We start from the raw sequence: 25,964 nt of genomic DNA on the forward strand, positions 1-25,964 counted from the left end.
GGTTAGGGTCCTTGATTACCAAGATAGCTGAATTTATTTTGATGTTTGACAACTGGTCATGGCCAACTTGTTCATTTCTCTGGGGGCAGCATTGACCTAAAAAAATACTTCTTTTAAAAATAAATGTTTAGAGATTTTTTACTTTCTCATGAATTATATAATTTCTTTATTTTTAGCTTGAAAATAAAATTGAAAATCTATCGGATGAAGTTTCAAACCTTCGAGACGAAGTGGTCACGAGTCGAGAAGTGCTTTCGCTTTTACAAAGACAGTTAGACATTGCATCCAAAGAAAAAGAAACCTTGTAAGTATTTAGGTTGTTCTTTTGTTTATTTTTATTTTTTTTCCTTTGTCTAAGGCTGGAATTGTTTGATGTATATCAGATAAATTTTAGTTATCGCCCACAGAGAGTAATTTGCTCGACCCCCCCCCCCCAAAAAAAACAAACAAACACACAATCTTATACACACATTAGAATGATGAATTAAATTTCAAAATTGCATTATAATTCCAGCTTCAAAATGGTTAAATTTACTAAAACCGCATTAAAAATTCAGAAACTTTTGTAAAACATTTTATATGGTATTACTGTAAAATAGAGTATATACTGTACAGAAAAAAAATTTATAGTAAGCTGTACCGGAAAAAATAAAAAATTGTAGCTTCAAATGGTGTACCATATTTGCAGAGCGAGGCATTGATTTTGGCTTTCTGTTTTCTCTTCGAGACCATTGAGAGGTTATGGTTAAAAACGCTGCCTCCAAACAAAGAATCTAGGTTCAAACCCTGCCGCTCACATTTTGTTCTTTTTGTTCAGCATGACTAGCCGTAGCGTTCTTGTTTTTTTTTACAGTGAAATAGTATTTTATGGTATAAAGAACTGGTAGCATGAATGCCTGTGCTTTTTACCATAAAATTTCAGGAAACTTTTTAGCTGTGCAATGATATTTGGTGGGCAGAGTATTTTGCTGTTTATCAGTTGAGGTTTATAGATTTTTGACATTTTAAATTGAATGCTAAAAGTAAGAAAGGGTAAAAATTATTTTTTGTTATTTATTTTCATATCAGTGTCCTTTTAGCGTACAAAACTTGTTCTACCCTCCTTAACTTTTTTGTAATAATCTGATTTAATAAATGCTATCCTGGTATTACAAATTATATGATGGGTTAAGAAACTGCACTATTATTTATATAAAGTAAATTTTATGCTTCAAAGCATATTTAGTCTTAATTATGTTATAATATGAATATTGATAGTTTTACTACACATAACAAATTGTACAAAGTTGCCAAAAAAATTAATATTTAAACCGCAGAAGTAATGAAATATTAATAGAATATTAATTCGATTGGTAAACTAGTTTCTAAGAGCATTTTTTCAAACCAAAAATGTTTTCAAACCATTTTTTCAGCAATTATACAATGTTCAAATTATACAATTAACTTATTTAACTGTTATGTAATTTTACAGGGTGCAGATCTATGAACTGAAGGATTCTGAGAAACTTTTAAAAGTAATGAGTGAAAAAGATCAAAAAGTGGTTAATCTCTCTCATGATGTACAAGAGCAAAAGCAAGAAGTTGAAGTCCTTCAACGTACTGTTCAGTAAGTTTTACCTTTAATGCATTTAATTTATTTACTGCTGGAACAACAATTTATTTCCTACGGTGATATTGAAAATTTTATCCAAGACTAATTTATTTTGGCAGAAAGTATTTAAAATCAATACATTAAACATAAATTTTTTTAGTGCTAATATATGAATTAAAATGAATAAACAAAATTAAAATAAAGCATGTTTTTGTGCAAATATATTTGAAAATTTGCTTTGTTGTTGAACATTTATCTTAATCATAGGTGTAATGATTTCAGATAACTTATCACTACAGCCTGAATAATATATTATAGAAAGTCATCAAAATATGCATGCAAATATATGTACAAAAACCTAAAACATGTACTAAAATTAAAAAATGTGCACTTGTGACTTTGTTACTTACATAGAGAGAAGTTATTGTATCTGAATATAAAAATTATCATTTTTATATGCCTGCAGTTTGTTTTAAGGCAATAAATAAATGTTTGTACAATTACTCACACTGAAAACAGAATCCATATTAATAACTTAATACAGTGAAGCACCGTTTATATGTTTCTCTTTTATACGTACTTATCATTTGCACCTTTTTTAAATTGCTCCCTACAGAGCCTAATACACATTAACATAGCCCTATTATATGTTTTTTCATTTATACGTTTTTCATACGGTCCCTTCAAAAACATATAAACGGTGCTTCACTGTAGTTATAAGTTCCAGTGTGCTGTTCTATGGTTTTCCGGTTAGATGTTGCCTTTTGTTGTGCAATTTCATTTTTAAAGATACATATCGTTTCTACTTCTACAAATGTTATTGGCAGTATTTTACCTTTACATCATGACTTTTCAACCGTGCTGTGAAATTCTGGTTGAAAGATTCATTACTGTTTATAAAGCAGATTTGCCAACCTTACAAGGCGAAAAAGCAGGAGGAACAAAATGAGAAAGTAGGAGAAATTTTTGTACCTTAAAACCAGATGAATGCTAGTACAAAATTGATCATTTTCATATTCTTAGACATAAATTAGAGAAAATTCAGCAACATGATCCGATTCCTTTGCATTGACAGTCATTAGATTTTCTAAAATTTCTCTTCCAAGATGATATCAAAACTAGAAAGACTCCCAACTGTACTCTTGATTCACAAAGATTGATGACTTTTTAGATTCCTTAAAAAGCAAGAGAAATTGATCTGGTGGCAGGAGACCAGACATTGAACTCTAAATCAGAAGCCTTTTGTCCAAAGCAGGTGTCCGATATAGTTGTTGATCCCTTCCAATTTTAGATATATTTTGTTTTTTCCTTAATTATTTGCAGAATTCTTCTCATAGGGTTTCTCTTTTTTTTTTCAATCATATTTCCTTCTGTCAGATATTTACCATGACTGAGAATCACTAAAAGTGTACTAGGCAAATGCTCAAATTTAAGGTCTCTTTCTGACCTTCCTTGGAAATCCTAAAAAGAAAAAAAATAACTTCTTTTTTTTAATGGGCATCAGAGTGGGCAGTATTTATTTCTACAAATTGGCCCGCCATGGGTTGCTCAATTTTTCATTCTTTGAGAAAAGCAAAATATTTGTTTTAAATATTTTTCATAGTAAAAAAAAAGAAGCAAAAGTAAAGAACTTAGTAATATGCATTTATATTAGAAAATTGCCACTTTTATGCCTTTATGTGAACCTAACATCAAAAGAAGAAAACTTGCAGTTGCGTATGTACATTAACATATAATCTGGGCTCTACTCATCACTGAACTCGGAATAATAGTAGGAGAAACGTTTCGTATAAAGACCTTCCAGGTGCGGCTCCTGGGGTAGGCGAATTGCGCACCACCTAGAGAGGCAAATTTCAAGATGGCAAAATGTAAGGAGGCAAAAAAAGAAAAAGAAAAATTGAATTTTGACATCTTGAATTCAAATTATGATTTTCTCAACCACGAGTGTGTGTATGTAGGCGTGGGTATTTGTGTCTGTGTACAGACACAAATACAATAAGCAAGAACAATAAGCAATCGTGATTGCTCAAAAAATAAAGAAAAACATAAATTTTTTCCTGAGATTTTTTTCCTGCTCAAGTTGCAGCAATATGAGAGTATGCTTGATAATTTAAGAAAAAAAAATGTTATTAAAACTGGGGTCGGATCTTTTTAACATCGCCTGGGCCAGCAAAACTACTAGAGCCTGCGCTGAGGCCTTCAGTGAGTTGGTTCTTAAATAAATTAAATTGCTTATTTTATTCCATTTCCTACTCAGTTGAAAAAGAAATTTATAGATTTATATTTTGAAAATTATTTTAATTCCAAATAAAATTAATTATTCTGTTGAGTTTTATGCTAGATGTTTGTATGATTTAAAAATTTGGTATTGATGTTTCAGAACTATTCCTCTATTTTTTTTCTAGATCTTTAAAAAATGAAGTTGCTGAATTGCGAAAGAATAATGAATTATTTCAAGAAATGCTAATACAGAAAGATAAAACAATTATGGCTCTAACAAATGAAATATTTGATCTGGAGACAGAAAAGGTAGATGAGAAGCAAAGGAGAAAAAGTGTGGAGAGTGTGAAGTCTGAATCTACAAAACCTGTTGTTGAGCCTAAAGAAGCAATGACTATTGATGATTTGAAAGTAATTTATACTATTTAATATGCGAAGTTTTTTTTGTGATGTTCCTTCTTAAAATACTATGCTATGAAATTCCTTGATTTCTTCTACTCACGAAGAAAAATAAGTCATCCTTGGGGTTTGATGTTCATAAAATAGTCCTTTGGCAAGTTATATGCTTGTATGTAAAAACAAAAATCTATTTTTCTGTTTTTGCTATTTTATGCAAAGACATAATTAGTTCAATGACAGTTAGAAACAAAGATTGTTTTCTATTGTATTATATATCATAATTTATGCAAAGATTAAACAGTTGTCGGAAGGTAAAGTGCAGTATCTGTAGAAATTAGTTTTTGAGATGTTTGTAGAAAATATTTCTGAATTCCTGTCTGAAAATGTCTCTCTTAATTCATTTTGGATTCTGTTCGAACAATAGGAATATGTTGGAATTTGACATTTTTTTAGGGCTTTATTTTCAGCAGGCACCAAATAAGCCTGCTTGTACAATAAAGCTAACGTACAATAGATGACAAAAATGCAAAAACTTGAAAGATGAAAAAGTTGCAGATACTGCCTTTTACCTTCCCATGGCAGTAAATTTATATTAATAGAAGGTAATACAGTAATAGCATTACAGTTATTCAGAATAATTTTGAGCACAATTACTCTATTTCAAACTACACCATTCATATTCAGTAAATTACTCCAGCTCAGTCACTTTCCTATGCCGGGCTGATGAGTGCTAATAAGCACGAAACTGCAGTCCTCGGCTGGAAATGACTGAGCTGGCGGTGTATTTCATGTACACCATTCATATTTTAATAGTTTTATTGTACTTGTCGGTATGAAACAAAAGAAAAACTCTTGAAGTGTTGTATAGCTATCCAAAACAAAAAAATTAATAATTTTTAAATTCATTTAAAAGCAGTTATCCAGATTCAAAGTTATCCTGCCATTTGAGATATCTTGGAACCACATCAGAATTAGCATGCAGTTTAAATTATTTCAATAAAAGTAGTGCGACTTCAAAGTGGGAAAATAATTATATTTAAAAGTTTGAAAACTCTCTTTTTCATGGTATACAAGATTTGCATTATTTATAACATTGCATGAAATACTACAATTTAGGAAGATCAATTTCAACTACTTATAAATCTCTTAATTATTTTGTTGGATTATACTGCAGGTACACAGAGATTGAGGAAATATAAATGTAACATTTTGATAAAATAGAATGCTTTTATTGTTCATTTTCCCTAAAAAAAGGCTGATGGTGGATAACACCACAGCCTTATGACTTAGGGAATTTTTTTCTCCCTGAACCGCTTTTTTTATTTTTATATTTTGTTAAAATAATTCTTTAAGCACATAATTTATGGTTGAATTTTCCTATTTTATAGGATGCTGTTCAAGCTTTTGAATTACAAAATAAATTTCTCAACAATGAAATTCTGGAGCTTAATCATTTGCGTAGAGATGCTGAAGATAGAGTACAACTACTGTCTATGTAATGTTTGTTTTGTTATCTAATTTTTTATTGAATTAAATACTTTGATGAAAAATACAGTTGATTCTCTATTTAACTACTTTCAAAGCAGGAAAATAATACAGTAAACCTGTAAAGTTGAACACCCTTGTAAGTTGATCACCTGTCTAAGTTGCCCACTATTTTCAGGCACAGAATTAGATCTGTATCAGATAAGTCAACCTCTATAAGTTGACCAACTGTTTAAGTTGACCACTAAAGTAGTGAACCACAAGTGGTCAAGTAGTCCCTCGCTGTTCTAACGTGGGATCACAAAAATCGTACTTAAGTAGAATGTTCAAAAACACTTCAGTGAAGGGTTCAAGACTGAAAAGTTGTTTTTAAATAGAAATGATCGTTAAATAGAATGCTGTTAAACAGTGAATTAACTATATCTTTCATTGCTTCCATACAAGAGTTATGTGTACGTGTATATACAGTGAAACCTGTAAAGTTGACCACCCTTGTAAGTTGACCACCCGTCTAAGTTGCCCTCTATTTTCAGGCACAGAATTAGATCTATATCATATAATTCAACCTCTATAAGTTGACCACTAAATTAGTGCACCACAAGTGTTCAACTTACACAGGTTTCACTATGTGTGCAGGGTTCGATAAATCCTGTACAGGACATTGCTTGGGCAACTAAAAAAAGAATGCTTTGGAAACTTATTCTGTGAGGAGAAGAATTACTGAATACTCCTATAAAATTAGAGAAATGATTAGTCTGGTACCTAAATTTTTTTCCTGCTGGCTAGAATTTTACAATTTTTGTTGCTCTTTGTTTGAATGCAGGGTGTCCCCAATAAATGTCTATCTTCTTTGAATGCTTATAACTGCTGCTATTTTTGTTCATTTTTCAAGTGTGATGGCTTAAATAAAGACTCAAGTTGGACTTAACTTTGAGTAAAAAAAATCATTCTTTAGTTCTACTAGAAAACTTAGAACATGAGGAAAGTACAAAAACTGTTAATAAAAGAATTTCAAGGAAACTTACCAGGGAAACTCACAATTTTTCGTTTGCTGAATTAGTTTAGGGAAGAAAGAGCTTAAGAATGTCAATGAGAAACATTTGGATGAGTAAGATTATCCACAGCCTCACATGAGAAAAAAAAGTCATTGAGATTTGACTTCAATTTTCTAGAAAATTTGTTCAGGAGGTGACTTGTGAGACTACTGACCATCTGCCGCAGTTTGAACCATGTGTAATGGATTTATTCCTAGATTTGTACACACTCTTCATGAAGATAATCACGACCGGAGGTTTGAATTATGTGAGTGTTACCTTGCAAAATTTGTATAGAATGATCAACTCTTGTACACTCACTCCATACAGTTTCTGAATTCGATCCCAAAGAATTTTTTTCTGTAGGGATATATCAAGCACAATGCTCACAGCACAAGTTAATGAGTTGAGAGCAGCCGTTGAGAGGGAGTGTGCCCACATACCAATCAAAGTTTTTTGTTTCATTGGTCAACTTTATCAGCTGTGCTTGAACCACACTCTCTGTCTAACTCGGTGGCTTTCCAGTCATCCATTGCACTTAGAGTACTGAGGAATGCTCGTGGTCCCAAGCATTCCAAATTTGGGGTCCCATACTGTAGTTTATAGACACTTAATTTGCTTCTGTTTATTCAGCTTAAGTTAAATAACCAGACTGGTCTTAAAAATTAGCTGTATTGAGAACATTAAACAACTCCTTTTTAGTGCATTCAACTTGCCCCCCTTCCCTATCACTTCATACAAATTTTCCACTGTTCAAAGCAGTACTGCAGATCATTAGGTGACACTTATTCAAAAAGTCTGCTGCTTTTCCTATCACCTCTTATACAAACTAATAATGTATGCCCTTCAATACACTTTTCAGTTTTGGAAACTGGTATGAAATCTGGGTAGTACAGTGGATCCTCGAGAGCAGCAATACATTTTTCTAAGAACTGTTTCAGAGTGCCCACTGTGCACCAGGGCATTAGAAAATATTAAACTTTATATAATCAACTGTTCATATAAAATTCACGAAATTTTCAGCTCACAAAATCACTAATATCTTGATTTTTGCAAAAATTACTGCTTGCAAAAATAAGTCCTTTAAAAGTATTTATAGCTGATGATGTAATTAAAAATATTTTTAATGAAATAGAAATTGCAAAATATTTTTCTAAATCCTTTAGTTATAACAATAATAGTTAAAACAACTCTTGTTTAGAACAGTCGTATTACGAGAACAAAAGGCTAACATTTCAGAAATAAACCACACTTAATCTAAAACATGACTCATGCTACTTAAATTTAGGATTAAAATGAAAACCACTATTGATGTTAGAATTTTCAATTTAAAAGCATTTTTAAGTATAAAATATTTTGCATTCCAGTTGACACATAGTTAATAGAAATGAAATTTCCTTTCTATTTTCAGGAAGTGCAGTGAGTGGGAGGCTCGTAGTTACCAAATACAAAGCAAACTTCTGTTTTTGCTGAATGAACTGAAAAGAACTGGTATGTTTCTTTGACTTTATTCTGATTTCTAAATAATAATTTCTGCATACATTAATTAGTATACTTGTGAAAACTTGCAGTAAAGTTCATAAGTGTAGTCTATTTTTATTAAAAATCTGATTGCAATGTTCAAGTTTTAATGAATTAATTACTGCTGTTGTAAGCATTAGATTTATGAGTAATGAGACCTATGAGTAATCAGTTGTTGAATTAGTCAACAAAAAAAAAAAAAAAAAAAAAGCAATACTTTTGCTTTAATTTTTAATTTTCTTTATTGTATTTAAAAAAAAAAGGAAATTCCCCCCTTTTTTTTTGACACCAGAGTTTTCTTGGTTTAAAATTTTGAGGTCATCTTGTTAAAATGTAATAGTGTCCTTTGCTTATTGGAGATATACTCAAAGTTTAAAACATTTTATCTGCAAACTTCTTCTTTCTCTCTATATGTTCACAAAGTAACTAAATGTTCTGCTCTCAAGTTGAAAAAAAAAAAGAAGGGGAAAAATCATGGTTGAAATCGAAATTTATTTTTGTTTATAGCAGTATAAAAGCGATTCAAATGTCTAAGCGTTAATCACAAAATAAAGGAATAATTTTTTTCCCTCTTTTTCCAAATTTTGATATACTTGGCTTATAAAATTCTAAATTAAGATGATCCTGCAAAAATATTATAAAGATAATGAGTATGCCATGCTTGCCAACTTTACTGTTTTTAGCGGGAGACTCCCGTTTTTTTTGCGTCCATCTCCCGATGTCCCGTTTTTTACCAGTTTCTCCTGTTTTTCCAGTTTTCGATAAATTATCAAAAAGTTTCACTTTTTTCTCAATAGATGGCAGCATTTCTAGTCATCGACCAATGTCAGGGGAGAGCCCCCCCCCCCCCAGCTTTTCAGAAATGGGGCCACCAATTTCCTTTTAGCGATGCAACAAACGAAGAAAAAGGGAAACTCTTCGTTGTTTTAAAAAATTAAAATGGTAAATATAAATGAACAATTGAAATAATAGTGACAAAAAGTATTTTTTCTGTAAAATTTGAATGAAAAATGGGATCTTAAAATACAATTTAGGAACATCCATGACTCTCTTTTATAAAGAATTTTGAAGTAAGGGCGGCTGAAATGTGCGTTTTAAATATTTTTAACCCCCCCCCCCCACCAGTTTTCAGTGCACTATTCACCAGGCCGCATAGTGGATATGTCTGTCCAGTCGCAAACTATGGGCCTGACTTAAATTTTAAAGTATTGTGCATAGAGTAAAATTAGCATAATGGGAGAGAGGACGGGCAACAAAACATGCACTCCTTGTCTGTCAGCGGCCCTGGTTATACAAAACCATGCGTCATGGTTCTTCAGTTTAAAAAAAAATAGATAAATAAATAGGATGACTTCATAGGGACCGCTAAAACACTCCGATATGTAATTTTTTTGATGACAAATATTGTCCTGAAAATCATTCCTAAGTGGAGAAAAATGCATTTGTCGCCAAAATATATTTGAAACAGAGAGGGGGGGGGGGGGAAACAGTTTAATGCTAAGAGAGAATCAAAGTATTGTAATAAATACACCAGAAGTTCTAAATGTTCGAATGTAAAAATCGTAAGTAAATCAAAGCTTGATCAAGAGATGCTGAAGACACATTTAAAATAAAATGAAATGGAATAAATAAGACCAAAGGTATCTCAAAAAATTACCACATCTGTTCAAAATGTTATAAGTTCTTTTTCTGGGGCCACAGATGTTTGTATTTCAAGAAAACAAAAATATTAGGCTGGAAACTGATAATTTTATTATGGGAAATCCAAGCAAATAATCTTGTTTGGCAAAGGAAAATTGGAAGAAAGTAATACCACAATTTGTTTATCAATAATTGAAAATGAAAAGAGGGACGTAGCCAAACCATGAGAGTAAAATGGATAACTCCAAATCCTTTTTTTACATCCCTAAAGCTGGCCTGGAAGTGAGTTTTTAAAACTTCGGTTTTAAAAAAAAAATCCGAGAAAATGTTCTCAAAACCCATCCCTTGCCCTAACATCATTAAAGATGGTCTACACATAAGCAAATGAATCGATTTCTTTATTTTGGAATCACGTTACCTCTCAAAAATGGTAGTTTGGTATTCAAAATGTGGGAAAAATAATAAAAAAATTCTATGTTGACATCTGCAGTTCGTGCATGAGGCTGAAAATTTGGAAAAATGTGCTACAAACTGAATTTTTCAAAAAATAATAAAATTAGTTCTTTTTCTGTATTTTTATATCCAACAGCCATAACTTGTCAGTATATAGCGCAGTTTGAACCTCAAAAAATATTTTATAGCTTTTACATAACATCTTTCATTTGCGCGTACGGCTCTAATCGGGCTAAAATCTCCTGCCCAATCTAAGGCACATGCGCAAATTAAAGATCTTATGTAAAAACTATAAAATATCTTTTAGGTTCAAACTACACTATATACTGACAATTTATGGCTGTTACATTTTCCTAAATACAAAAAAACTAATTTTCTTATTTTTGGAAAACTTCAATTTTTAGCACATTTTTTCAAATTTTCAATCTTACGCCCGAATTGAGGATGTCAACTTAGAATTTTTATTATTTTTCCCCAATTGAGGATACCAAACTACAACTTTTAAGAGGTAACGCAATTCCAAAATAAATACTGATTTTTTTGAACCACCCTAGTATTTAGGACTGCAATTTCGAAAAACCATGAGAGTGCTCCAAATGAAACCCCCTCTCAATCAGTCATTCATCATCATTCACGGTCGAATTAATTTCGTCTTCAGACTTTCAGTTTAAAAACTCCCTGAGGTCTCCTGAACCTGTTCTCCTCCTAATATTACCAAAGATCCCCAAAAATTTCATTGTTAAGACTTCAATTCAAAAACTTTTTTACGAAAGATCTCCCAAACAACCTACCCCTCTAGCTGAAAATCGCCTACAATTGCATTAATTAAATTTCAATTTTTACCAGGGGAGGACTCTGAATCTCTCCACCCATTAGCATTACCAAAAAGTCTTCTAAAAGTGCGTTTTCTACGTATCGAAGGTTTTTTGAGAGAATGCACCCTCCTCCCCTCTCTCTCTCGCCAACATCATCGGAAAACGTCTTAAATCTCGCTTTTAGTGCTTCAATTGCAAAACATTTCTGTGCGCGAGCCCCTTCAACCTCCCCCCCTCCCCATCTTCCATTGAAGGTTGGCTTAAATTACATATTTGGAACTTTAACTTCAAGAAACTGGCGGCACACTCAATTTTAACAAAATTAAGCCTACAACAGCGTTTTTAGGGCTTCAATTTCAAAAAACTTTGGGAGATGGCCCCACATCTCTCTTTCTATTAATATCACCATAGGTCATCTGAAACTGCATTTTTCGAACAACATTTTCAAATTTTTCAAAGGGGAGAGCCCCCGGATCCCTTTTGACCCGTCACCATCAGAAATGATTTGCAATTGCTTGCTTGAAGTTTGACGTTTGGAAATGTATCAAAGGAAGACCCCGAGTCTTTTTCTCCCTTAACATTATCATAGATAGTCTAAAACCATGTTTTTCAAATAACAATCTTGAAATTTTCCGAGGGGAAAGCCCCCGGACCTCCATTCAATACATAACCAAATGTAACATACGATTGTGTTTTGGGAACTTAAATTCGGGAGAGGGGGGGGGATTTTGGGAGTGGCTATCGGACCCCCTCTCTTCTTCCTCCCCAACTTAAATATAGTCTAAAACTGCGTTTTTATATCTTCAATTTTGAAAAAATGCCAGGAGAAAGCCCTCCAACACCTCTATTTCTGACTGAATGTTATCCTTCGCATTAAATTTACATTGCTACTACTAACATCTAGTAATATGACTATCCCTGCTAAACCAGAAGCTAAATCTTCTCTCTTCCTATTTTTTGGAACATGCGTTTGAAACAATTAAGGGGCCACCAAATGCATCCCCCCAGTATTTTGACCTAGCATTTTGACCCCTCTAGCTACCTCATACCTACTTATTTTATATTTTATTTTAATGATTTATTCATATATTTTCTGGATTTTAGCAATTAAGTTTTTGTAGTTACTTTTTTGGGGGGAATATTGAAATTTTAAGTGAATTCATTTCTTTTTATTTGATTTTTCATTGCAGTATTTGTTTTGTTTTTTTTCTTGCTGTTATTAATCAAATCAGCTTACAGCTCAGAAAAATCACTTTTTCGTTTTAAATTTGATATTCACTGCATTTAAAAGCATAATATAATAATTATGATGCAAAATGTATCGCTGGTAAATCATCTATATACCTTTAGTGAAAATCTTTTTTTTTCTCTTCGAAAGATGGCAAGTATGCTATTGATTTCACAACATGCCAAGGGTATAGAAACAAATACATATACTAAGTTTTAATGAGATATATGTTGGTAAAATAAAATTAATAAGATAGTTTTTTTTTTTCAAAATGCTTGTGAAATTTTTTTTCAAAACAATGTGTAAAACTATGTTATTTTCAATTTGGTTTTATATCTGCAGAAAATGCATAAATTGTTGCCAACACTGTTTTAAAAGCATTTTTATGCCATCTGTGATAATAATGGCATATATTACTTTAAAAATTCTTGCAGGTGTTAAAGATTTCAATTTAGGAATTGTGGATCAACTTTTGCAAGAAGCTGCTGTAGATACTACAACTCAAGCAGATTTAGTGCCATCATGGTCCAGGTAAACATTATGTTTTGCATTCTGATATTTGAATTTTTGATTTTTTTTAATGGTTAGGAATGATTAGATTGTTAGTCTTTATTAAAAATCTTATTTATGATAAACTGATTCAAGTTTTAGAGATTATTGAAAACTCAACAAAATTTTCAATAAGGGATTGGAAGTAAAAGATGTTTTATTAATTGCAGAATTTTTTTTTCAAAACTTAAAAAAAATGCATGCAACACTATAATAAAGGCTTATTTGTTTTTTTTTGTTTTTTTTCATAGAGAAAAAATGTATGATGAGTTGGGTTTTAATTGGAGATGGGGTAAAGAAGATTTGTTATCAACTAAGGCTATAAATTTGAAACAGAAATCCGAAGACATTGCCAACAAGTCAAATGTAAGTATCCTTTACTGTTTGTAAAGTCGATTGGTTTATTAATCAGTATCTTGTATTTTACAGTCCTGGTTTTTTATTGTTATTGTACTGTATTCTATATTTTATGTACTGATGGACAACCTCCTTATAGCTTAATTGTTTGTTGCTCAATTGGGTTCGATAAACCATCATATTTTAAAGATTTTATGAGCTATGGTGTGCTTTTGTGTATTTTTGAACTATGTTTCATCTTTGACAGGATCCAGAGCTTACAATATGGAGGTCAAAGTGGGATAACTTTATAGTCTCCTTAGGGGCAAAAGAACTGCAACGCTCCCCTGAATTGAAAATTCTGGTGCGAATGGGCATTCCATGTGAATATAGGGGGAAAATATGGAAAGGGTATGTTGAAATTTGTTACATTTTTTAAAAAAAATAAATGTAGATTTTAAACTTTTTACAAATGCACATGACTTAATATATATAAGTTTCTTTGATTTTGAAATTAAAATTTTTCACTTGGCTAACACAGCATTACTGTGCTGGTTTTCTGCATTAAAAATTACTCAGAGGGGGAAACGCTTAGATCAATCTTTTAGCATACCTATAAATTATCTTTCAAATACAGGAAACCCTTTAAAGCAACCACCTCTGCTTCTTGATGTAAAAAAATAATATTATATTAAATTTTGGTTGTTTGAAGAAGTGGTCATTAAAAAAAGAGGTGTTTGGTTGTAGAGGCTTCACTGTTTTTCTAAAAATGTTGTTGCTCACAGCTTGATTAGGGTTAAATGTTGTATCAAAAATGGATTTCATTAAATATAATTTGAAAGAAGGGTTCAAAAGTCTCAAATAAATAAGGAAAATATTAAACAAAAGTAAATAGTAATTGAAATCAAGCAAAAAATAATTAAAATGCCTAATGTCATGGCTTTGTTTTATGAATTTTCCCTCTGACAGTGAAGTGGATGATAAAGAGACAAACATTCATAAGTAGATTCATAAATTTCACTCAGAAACAATCCCAAGGAAATGCATTTTTAACTTTGCCATAGTATCCATTTAGATTGTTGAGCCAAAAATATTTTCCTGAATTTGAAATTTTTGCAGTTATCGAATATGTTCTATTTTCTTAAAAGTAAATTAAAATATCATGAATATCATTAATGCTATGACAAAAGGTAAGGGAGAGTGAAACAGGGTGTGTGAAGTTTTAAGAAAACAAAAATTTGCAAATTTGTCACAATGTGTTTTTTATCACCTAAAATGTACCGAACCATTTTACAGTTCACATTCTACTGATGAATAAAGCTTAAAAATTCCATATAATTTGAAGTTTTTATCGAAATAAAGTAAAGTTTGCACAGAAATAGCTGGATAAAATGAGATTTACTTATCATCCTGTCATAGTTCAGAATAACTGAAACAAATATTAATTTCAAAATTAATTAATAGTAATACTTATTATTTTTGTAGTCTATAATCAACTGGATATGATTGGGAATTTCACAAAATTTGCTTTACTCATTCCATAATACTGCATGTGATTTGAGTTTTCAAAACAAAGTGTGTAAGAGTTTTTGGTCTTGCTATGTCATGTTTTTCAATTACATACTCCTCATCTTATTGATTCAAGGTTTGTGTTTATAAATTGTTGAGAGCTTATTTCTAATTGATTTTAATAGTTTTTTTAATCATATTGTTATTATATTTATATTAATACAATTCTTATTTCATTTTAAAACATAGATGTACTCTAATGTGGATAAAGTGTTATAAATCTATGTTTGGCTCAAATTACTATACAAGTCTTCTTACATCGAAGGAATATGTGTCAAGAATTGATCCCTCTGTAAAACAAGTATGTATATTCTGTGAACTTATTAATATAAGTATTTTTATTCAAGCATGACTGTAATTGTTTAATATGTTACTTGATTAATTAGTTGCTAAAAATAAATTATGTATTATAAACTCTTTTTTTAGTCTCTCTTATTTTTGTCTTATATTAGAAGAGACTGAAATCCAGTGAAAATATAATTGATTCTCTCAGATTATACTTTTTTAAAACAAAGTGTATGATATTCATCTTATGAATTTTGTATGTAGCTAATAAATTATTACTGCACTTCGTTTAACTCCCCTCATTTTAAGGTGATCAGTAAATGATCACTATTGGTCAAGCTGTGTTTCACAGTGAAAGGACTACTACTACAAAACTCACCTCTTTCAACTTAATGAGGCAGCACAAATTTTCATATGTTTTTTGTGTTCTAATTCTGGCAGTTCTGTTGTAAGTGAGGTAGTTCCTTCACTCCTTTTGTGATATTTAGATTTTTTATACTTTTGCATTAAATTAAGTGCTATGTACTAAGTTCTACATCTCGTGACTTTGCAGTACACATTCATTCCTTGAATCTTGTTAATTTTGTTTAATTTTTCCCTTTCTTACTTACTTAAGTATTTTTTTATGAAGACCAAGGTTAGTTTATTAAATGACAGCTTGGTTGAAAATTAAGTCTTAATTTTTAATTAGGTGATGTTTATTAAAACATTTAACTATTTCATAGATTGAACTTGATTTACTCAGAACTTTACCTAACAATCGTCACTATGAAAATCTGGATTCAAATGGCATCATCAAGTTGAGGAGAGTGTTGCTCGCATATAGTCGACATGATCCAGCTGTTGGTTATTGTCAAGTGAGTAATGTATTCCATAAGAATTTGAAAAAAATCTTGAAAATATTAAATAAATGCAAGTTTAGCAGAACTCCATTTATCTGGATCTCTGGTTTATCCAGATCAAATTTGTAGAGTTGAAATATATATATATATATATTAGGGTGGTCATTATTTATATGGGAAATATTTTTTTTTCGGAATTCAACAAGTGACGCCCCCTAGTTTTGTGACACTATAATAAAAAGTAATTGGTGCAAAATTTGAACTCGATCAGTCAATAATAACATGTGCCCCTAGGACGTTGAACTTTAACACTTTTGATAATTTTCTCACAAATCTTCGAGTTTTTACTTCAGACTCCGTACATCGTTTCTCCTATGTTTGCAAAATATTTTTACAGCGGGGTAGCACTAAAATTAATCTTTTTAATTACTTTATATCGTCTAAAGATTTTGTCATCATTTTGTACGCTGCAGGTTTTTTAGACACTAGAATTTATATTAATTTAAAAGGCCTAGAAAGGGTTGCTGCGAAAAACTATATCGTCATACAACATTTAACTGTAAAACAGCATTTACGGACAATCTCTTCATGTAAGGTCAATTTAAATTGTTTCCTAAATATATAAACATTCGAACAATAAATTCCTTTTGCCACCCATCTGGCTCACAGATAAGCTCCTGGTTGCAGAAAACATATCCCTGTAGGAGCGAGGACTTCACTAAGAAATAATATTACACGTTATGAGAATTCTCTGTAATATTTCTTAATTCCGCTTTCTATAAACAATAATATGTCATCAAATTATTCTTTTAGAATTTAAGTGGTATGTGTAATTTTTGAATTTTGAAGCGCTTAAATAATGGAATATCGAGTCTAGAACTAAGAAAGGCAAGAACTTCTTTAAAGAACTCTGTAGTACGATTTCAAGTGCATGATGATAGCAATACAAATGCAATATATCACCGTTCAGCTTTCGCTCTAAAAAATTACATGCACAATTTATACGGCCGGTATTGTAAGCCGCTGTATAAAACACTACAGTTTGAACAGTTAGCAATAAAGAGCAATCATCGAAGATATCATATACAACTGAAGAAATATCTCAGAAATTCTGAGTAGCTGTTCAACATTGGAACCTGAAACTATCATGGTAAGCCTATCGGGCGTTTTTTTCCATTTACATCTGGATATAGCTTTGTATCCCAGGGAATAAATAAAAAACCTAGATTTAAATTCATGAAATCTGATTTTACCTCTCGAAGATTTTCTCTTGCTCTCTTAAGGGATGTACAATTGATCATAAGGTTATTTGGATTTAAATTTGCTGCATCTACATGGGCTGTTAATAAATGAGCAGCATATTTGTCCCTAATATGGCATTTGTCTAACATTGATGAAATGCGAGCAGATCTCAATAGTTGTCAAGCTTTTTTACGTTGTGGTAGACAAAATACAGAAAAAAGGTTCAACAGGTTAGGATAGATACCCATTTCGGTTTCTAAATATTGTGAAATGCAAGAGGAATTTGATAATAAAGGACTATGTACTGAAATAGAAGACAGGTTAAAGTATAGATTTTTACATTATTCCGAGCTGGAATTTTTTTAAATTTATATTTTAGATATGGAAAATAGAGTTTATTTTTATGGTAGGGTAATCGAGGATTTTTCAAAATTTAAATTATAAAAATGTATAAACATTTAAGTATATAACTAAAGAACAGCGAATTAAAATATAATTATCATTACTTATATTTATAGCATGGAAACCTAGTGATCCTATTTGCCACACCTATTACATACACAGAAAATTTTATAAATCAACACACCCAAAGCCTGGAGGAGGCAATTTGTTGTTGTCAAAAATCATTCATAAATGGCCTAGGCCATTCATTAATGGTGTTTAGAATCCCTTGTGTCCATCTTGGTAGAAAGAAATGTTCCCCTGACGCTTGGTTTGAAACGAGTGCGAATAGCGGTATGCCTGTCCCAAGGCCATTGGTGTACTTGTACCCTGTGTAATATGTAAAATTTTATAGAATGAAAGTGAGAGAATGGTTGGTCTGGAAGTAGCAACATCTATTGATGTTCAAAATTACTTTAAATATGAAACCTAAGAATATTTTTACATAAAAATGAGAAAATCCGCAATTTTTTCTTCAAAACTCAAAAAAGGGGGCACTAGGGGCACGTGTTAATATTCATGGATTGACTTAAAATTTTGGACGGATCATTTATTTGTATAATGGAACAAATTGAGAGGGTGTCGTATAAAATATCTACAACTTCAAAAATAAGGACCACCCTAATATATATATATATATATACACTGGTGTCCAAAAGTTAAGCATAATTCATAAAATGCGAGAAAAATCTGTAAATTTTCGTAAAATTATATAAAGTTGCTTATGGAGATTCATTGGTTGAAGAAGAAACAATATGTTTATGCAAAATAGTATAGTCGATGGTGTCATGTGCGAATTAGGTGCGCGTTTCGGAATGTGGATAAAACAGCTCGCACGCTTTAGAGAGTTCAGGCGCGTTCCATGCAATTGCTGTACCAAGAAACATTGGATCTGGTGAAACAGAACTAATAATGGCACAAAGACGCCAATTGGACATGTTTGCGAAAGGAAAAGTCGTTGGAATGCTAGAATCTGGACGATCACAAACTGAAGTGTCTCGTATTCTTAATGTGCCTCAGTGTGTAATCTCGAGACTGTGGCAGAGGTTTTCAAATACGCGAGATGTTACCCGCCGACCAGTACCAGGTCGACCAAGAATTACAACCGCAATCCAAGATCGTTTTCTGGCAATTTCTGCACGACGTCATAAGAACAGCTGTGCCAGAGAACTGGGTTCGGCGCTCAGTGCCGTCATAGGAATAACAATTTCGAGGCAAACTGTTTACAGGAGACTCTATCATGTCGGTCTGTATGCCAGAAGACCAGCAGTTTGCATTCCTCTCACATCACCGCATAAACGCGCTCGTTTAAACTGGAGTTTGCAACATCGACATTGGAGTCAGGGACAGTGGGCTAATGTGATATTCAGTGATGAGTCCCGCTTTACTCTACAGGGTGATTCTCGTCAGGCAACAATCTTGAGAGAAAAGGGGACTCGTTTCCAACCACAAAACATAAGAGAAAGACATCAATTTGCGTCAGCAGGAGTAATGGTGTGGGCGGGCATTATGTTGGATGGCCGCACCGATTTCCATATTTTTGAGACAGGCTTAGTCACTGGTCAAAGATACAGAGACGAGGTTCTTGAGCCTTATGTTCGCTTGTTTCGAGGTGTTGTTAGTCCTGAGTTCATATTCATGGATGATAACGCGCCATGTCACCGAACAGCTCTGGTCGATGACTTCCTCGAATCAGAAAATATCCAGCGAATGACGCGGCCTGTGAACTCCCCTGATCTGAACCCTATCGAGCATGTCTGGGATATGCTCGGGAGACAACTTGCAGCCCGTTCGCCCCCGCCAAGCTCCGCTCCGGAGCTAAAAAGAGCTCTCCAGCATGCTTGGAACTGTTTAAGCCCACAACTCATCCACCACCTCATAGAAAGTATGAGTAATCATTGTGCAGCGTGCCTAGCAGTCAGAGGTGGCCATACACACTATTGAACTTCAGCATCATCTTTTAAAGAAAAATTTTTGTGCAAAGAATAAACTCCTCATATGCCTAATTTTCATTTAAACTATTTTTTGGGATGATAAAAGTAAATATTACGGTTTTTTTGAGTAGTTTCCTTATTTTGTAACCGTGTTGCACTCGCATATCACGTTTCCCCCTATTTTGATGTATATTTCTCACATTACTCACATAAATAACAATTATGCTTAACTTTTGGACACCAGTGTATATATATATATATATTAATTTTAGTAATAATTTTAAATTATGATTGCAAGAATGGAACAATATGCTATATATTTGGTTTTGTTTTTGATTAAATGTACAACTCCTACATAGATTGTACAGTAAAATAAAGTTCTAGTTTAACAAATAATTTGTTGTACTTAGAGTGTCGGTTTGACACCACTGTAGCTGAACTATAAATGATAAAGCATTTGCAAGAAAGTTTTGCTTATTACCTGTACTATCTAGATTGTTTGGTCCCAATTAATTCGTATAAAGGAGGTTGTACTGTAAAAGCAAAGAAAAAATAATAATTTAAATATATAACTATTTGTAAGGTTTTATTAATTTTAAAGGCAGTATATTTTATTGCATCTTTGTCCAGTAAGTGTATTTAATTTTTTCCCGAGTGGATTAATATTTCGCTTTAATGCTTCAAAATGATTTATTTATTACCGTTCTGTACTTCACTACATTTATGTTGCAAAAAGTTTTCTTTTAGCAATGCACAAGTTTAAATAGAATTAACAAAAATGTGATAAATTTAACATATTAAGCCTTTTGCTGGCCGAAAATCATTAATTTTATCAATATAGTTTCTTTTACTTGCATGTCTTTTCTGTTGTGTAACACTCTAATTAATTATTTAATAATTAATTTTTTAAAGGGTTTAAATAGGCTTGTTGCAATTGCATTGCTTTTCATGGATGAAGAAGATGCATTTTGGTGCTTGATTGCGATCACTAAATACATTATGCCTGAAGGTTATTACACTAGAACTCTGATTGGATCTCAAGTAGATCAGGTAAATTGATTTGCCATTTATCAGTCTTTATGTAAATTAGTGCAGCTTTCAATGAAATATATTTTAATTCATTTGTTTTACTATATTTTTAAACATTTTTTTAAAACAAAATTTCTATGGCATTAGAAGATCCATAACCAATTAAAGCCAATAAATGTAAGCAATGACAACTGTAATGCTGACATTACATTTTTACATATGTTTTGTCTGCTTATTGAAATCCCTTCATTATGGTAACCTGACTTGCGGAGGAGCAGACAAGTGTGTGTTGGCATTTATGGCGTGTTTTTGTTTCCCTGTGGGGGAGGCGAATTGGCAAAGAACTTGTCTGGTTTCCAGGAGAAATTTTTGAATGAGAAGATGAATAGAGAAGGAAGAGAAAGCGGTGGGTGGATAAAACAATTCAGATACGTCCTCTATGCCTCATTGGAAAACGGAAATAAGGCATCCTTGATCAATTGTATTTGTATTTAAAATATGCCTTCCCTTATTGCTAAAGTATCTAAATGTTATTTAGTGGGCTAAGTACCAGTAAAAATTAATATATCTAGATTTAATACCTAAAAATAAAAGCTTAGTTACTTGTAGGAAAGTCCTCATTTTCATTCTGCTGAACCTACATATGATCACAAATGAACATTCATGGATCTTATTATTTACCAAAAATAATCAAATAACAACGTCTTCACAACATTTTCTCACAGGAAAAATTGAAAGAGATTTAAGTTTATTTTTTCATAAACTTTTAAGTTCTATTTCCTGAATTTCTGGTATGAAAATAAAAAATCTTTTATTGCTTTTATGTGGCAAATTTTTGATTTGAAATCCAATATAAAATGAAAATTGAAAAGGAATATCAGTTCCTGGTTGATGGATGAAAACCATACTTTTTCCTGTGTCGTTAAGTAAAAAACAAAAACATCAAGTGTTTTTGTTTTGTTTTTTACTTAATTTTTATAAAATGAGCACTGAATGCTCATTGGGCTAAGATATATCAGTTTATATAATGTTGTTATTGGTACCACTTTGGGAGACCCAGGCCCTTTTGGTTGTAGCAAATGGGGATTAAGAGAGCAGGGAATGGCTCCTGAAAAAGTGAGCCTACTGTACAATGTTTTTTTTCTTGTAATTTCAGTGTAGTTTTTAATTATTTATTTCAAAGTTTCTTACCAAGCAGCAGTTTTATTGTCGATGCTTAACTCTGAAAGTTCCCGTACCATCTAACATGGCGGTATTTCAGCATTTCATTTGGGGGGTCGAATTTCTTAAATATGAATCACCTCAGTGTGGAACCAAAGCACATATTGGCTAACTGCAAGTAATCATGATACAGGTTTAGAATTAATAAAAATAAGTGTTGAAAAACAATTTAAATTTTTATGACAAAATTTGTAGTTCGTTTTATAATATGTTATCATAAAAAGTGTTTTTGTACTACAGATTTCACCTTTCAATAAAGTTTTGATGCTTGATTTTTAAAATGCGGAAGAACAGGAAATCTTGTAACTAATCCAGCAATGCCCAATGTCATGCTCTTTCTTCAGCTAAGTTTTTTTCCCCCATTGTGCTTCGAAAATAATTTTCTAACCTCCTGAAACGCGAAAATAATTTGTCTTTACAAGCTGAACTGATTGGAATAATTGAAAAATAATTGAAGTAACAAAGTTACATATGAAAACACACCTTTCACATCTTGCATTTCAAAATCACCTGGGGAACTTCATTTATCATCATTAAATAGTCTATTCTAGTCTAGTCTCTAAACAAGTCTTCTTGCCTCATGCTATAAATTTTACTCCTAATTGAAGCAATTTATTTTTTGTTTTCAACATCTAATCTAGATAATATAGAGCCAAAAATACAGGAAAATATTTATCATCGAATCTTGTGTCAATATCATTAAAAACTGATTCTATTATTTTATACAATATGTTAAATCAATGTTTGACTTTACATCATCATGTGCATTTTGGTCACCTCTTCTAAGTTCATTTGAATATTCTTTGCACCTTTTTAAAATTCTCTTGGAGTAAGAATTTTTTTAAAAAGATCCACGCTTGGTTGAAATATATATACACGTGAAATATATTGATAGTTTCAATTGTAACGTAAACTGAAGCTTGAACAGTCCACAAAATTAAGGTTAGCTGAGTGAAGATGTTTTGGTAGAGTAAAGCATCGTTCAAAAACTCTCCACAATACAAACAAAACAAATAAAAAATCATATGAAGACATGTTAAAGGACATTAGCTTCTTCATTATTGAAAGAGTTGTTTTCGAAAATCATTGCTTTGAAATTATCGAGAAGGGTTTTTATGGTTTAAAAGACCATCTTGTATTGTCTCTTGAAGACCCTCTTGTGTCATCCTGAGATTGCATTGTTAAAGAGCCCACAGAAACGATATTTGTTGATGTGAGATATTTTTGTATTTTTAACAGGGTTGGCTTTCTGCGGACAGAAACTAGTTTTTGCCCTGTCAGTGGCAGAAACTGGTTATAACCGGTAAAAACCGGCAGAAACTGGCAAAAACTAAAAAGCGTCTTTAATAATTCAAGTAATTACTAAAGCTAAATGATATTTGTTTAGGGAAACTTAAAAATGAAACTTTATTTCATCATTGGGAAAAACAAAATCTATTGCTAGAGCTCTTGATTTAGTTCAGAAAGAGTACTTTTTTATTGCAGATGCTCATAATATTTGGATTAATCTAACAAAGGACAAAAATCTTATGGGTACTTAGAAAGGAGGAGTGATATGCAGATTTAAACAGTCAGTACTGATGGATATTTGCTCGCTTATATGCTTGATCTAAATTGTTTGATTGAAATTATCTTATTGTGCTTCTAGAAGAATGTGACAGAGTATTACTTGCCAATATTAACCTACATTTTGTACCTATACAAATACAAATACAAAAGTGACGACCAGCAACAGGCTCTGGGCCCAGCTAGACTGATCCTAGTCAATTTACAATCCCCAGTGAAGATCAATGGCCCTCTTAACTCTATCTACTCCCTTGCTCATTACCACCTCTTCCGGTAAGCTGTTCCAAGGTTCCACTACCCTGCTAAAATAATAATTTTTCCTAATATCCATGTTAGCCTGAGATTTAAATAGCTTAAAACAATGACCCCTTGTTTTGTTTTCAGTGCTAAACTTCAGCCCCGTAACATCTTTCATTTTAATAAATTTAAACAACTGAATCATGTCCCCTCGGTCTCTTCTTTGCTCAAGACTGTACATTTTTAGCCTTCTAAGCCTGGAATCATAATCTAAGTGAGAAAGTCCATGTATTAGCCTTGTAGCCCGCCTTTGAACCCTTTCCAATACATTAATATCTTTCTTAAGATAAGGAGACCAAAACTGAACAGCATACTCCAAATGGGGTCTTACCAAACTTCTATATAAGGGCAGAAGAACTTCTTTAGATTTGTTTGAAATAGATCTATTGATAAACCCAAGCATCTTATTGGCTTTGTTACTAGCAATGCAGCACTGTTGGCTAAACTTTAAATCCTGACTTATTAAGTCCCCCAGATCAGTAACTTTGTCTGCCTGATAATGACTGAACCTTGCAAATAATAACTTGTACACTTATTTCCATGCCCTAAATGTAGCACTTGACATTTCCCAACATTAACAGCCATACCACATTTATCAGCCCACTCAGAAATACAATCAAGATCCTCTTGCAGCTGATTTGCTTGTTCTTCATTTTTTACAGTCCCCATAACTTTGACATCATCAGCAAAACAATTCATGTTCCCAGAAATATTTTTGTGAATATCATTCATAAAGACAATGAACAAAACAGGTCCTAACACTGATCCTTGAGGAACCCCGCTTAAGACCTCACTCAAATTAGAATAATTTCCCCCTTACAACTACCCTTTGTTTCCTTCTGATCAGTCAGTTTTTTACCAAAATGAGTTTTCCCTTCTATTCCTATATCAGCTAATTTGCTAAGTAGAGCAACATGCGGCACCTTATTGAAAGCTTTTTGAAAATCAATGTAAACAATATCTACAGGCTTCTTTTGTATCTAGTGTCACAGCTTTTCAAAACAAACTAGCCCCATTTCCTGAAAATTATTTTTCTAGTCAAATTTTTATCTCTTACTACCCCAGTTACTACATGGTGGACCAGTTTAAAGAAATATACGATAGATGAAAGGTTTGCGAATATTATTTGTTCCTTGATGCATTGCCTTCTAGCTCTTCTATTGCAAGAATATTCTAAGGTTTCTCATTTGTGCATATTAAAATGAGAAACTTTAGGTTTTTGAAACTACCTTTTCAAAGAGGTAACTGCAGAGTTACAAAATGTAACATATGATTTTGAATTGTGATAATATTGTAATTAAATTGTGCTTTGGTTAACAATTAATTATTTTTCCATGCATTTTCTTCTGTATATCAAAAACCAATTTTATGTTATTTTGTGAGTTTTTGCGAGCTTTTGCCCCAAATTTGGCAGAAAGTGGTTTTTGCCATGCCTGTTTTAACCAGTTTCTACCAGTGGTTTTAATTGCCTTGGCAGAAACTTGCCAACTCTGATTTTTAAGACGTATCTATGAAAGCGTACTATACATTGAGCAGTTAAAATATGTTTCTAGCCAGTAGCATAACTAGGGGTTGGCAGGAATGGCTCTCGCCAGGGGCGCAGGAGCCAGGGAAATCTGATTAAAAAAAAATTTTAAAAAAGAAATTATTATTATTATTTATTTATTTATTTATTTATTTTTTGATCATAGAATTTGAAGAATTTAAAAAAATCGCAAGAAAAAGAGCTAAATGGAATAATATATATTTTAAAGGTGAAAAAACCTGTAGTTAATGTATAAGACATTGGTTTTTGAAGACTGATGTAATCTTATACAAAAACTTTTCTTTTGGGCACAAAAGAAGTTTTTTATTCTCTCAACAATAACAAGACAGAAGAACGAAAAATTGATTAAACTTCCCTAGGCAGCAGGAACTGCGCCCCACCCTATATCCAGTAGCGTACCAAGTGTTTGGCAGGAGTGGCTCTTGCCAGGGGTGCAGCAGCCAGGCAGTGGTATTTCGACTGATAAAAAAAAGAATTGGGTTTTTTAAATTTACTTTTTATTTTTTTAAAAACTGATCATATAAGTAGAAAAATGCATTTATAAATAAGATTAAAAATAAAAGTAAAATTCTCAAGAAAAAGAGCTAGAGGGAGAAATAAAAAAATCTTTAATTCTCAAAAAAGGGGGGAGGAGGGATTTTACCCGTGGTGTGAAATTCTATTCCATTTCATTGATTTAGCTTAAGGTTTTAGCTAAGCAAGCAATGTGTTTTAAAGGTA

General features: G+C 32.1%; 1 protein-coding gene across 1 annotated transcript in view; it reads left to right on the forward strand.

Annotated features, from left to right (window-relative positions):
• LOC129216415 (TBC1 domain family member 2B-like) overlaps positions 1-25,964 on the forward strand; it is a 377,979-nt gene that overhangs the window by 13,054 nt on the left and 338,961 nt on the right. Inside the window, exons 5-15 of the mRNA XM_054850629.1 lie at positions 177-304; positions 1,472-1,606; positions 3,997-4,222; positions 5,599-5,705; positions 8,141-8,220; positions 12,822-12,918; positions 13,188-13,302; positions 13,541-13,683; positions 15,031-15,142; positions 15,852-15,983; positions 20,498-20,635. Coding sequence (XP_054706604.1) covers positions 177-304; positions 1,472-1,606; positions 3,997-4,222; positions 5,599-5,705; positions 8,141-8,220; positions 12,822-12,918; positions 13,188-13,302; positions 13,541-13,683; positions 15,031-15,142; positions 15,852-15,983; positions 20,498-20,635 — 1,413 coding nt within the window. The remainder of the gene's footprint in view (positions 1-176; positions 305-1,471; positions 1,607-3,996; positions 4,223-5,598; positions 5,706-8,140; positions 8,221-12,821; positions 12,919-13,187; positions 13,303-13,540; positions 13,684-15,030; positions 15,143-15,851; positions 15,984-20,497; positions 20,636-25,964) is intronic.

This window comes from Uloborus diversus, chromosome 2 (assembly GCF_026930045.1).
Source record: "Uloborus diversus isolate 005 chromosome 2, Udiv.v.3.1, whole genome shotgun sequence".
NCBI classification, from domain to species: Eukaryota; Metazoa; Arthropoda; class Arachnida; order Araneae; family Uloboridae; genus Uloborus; species Uloborus diversus.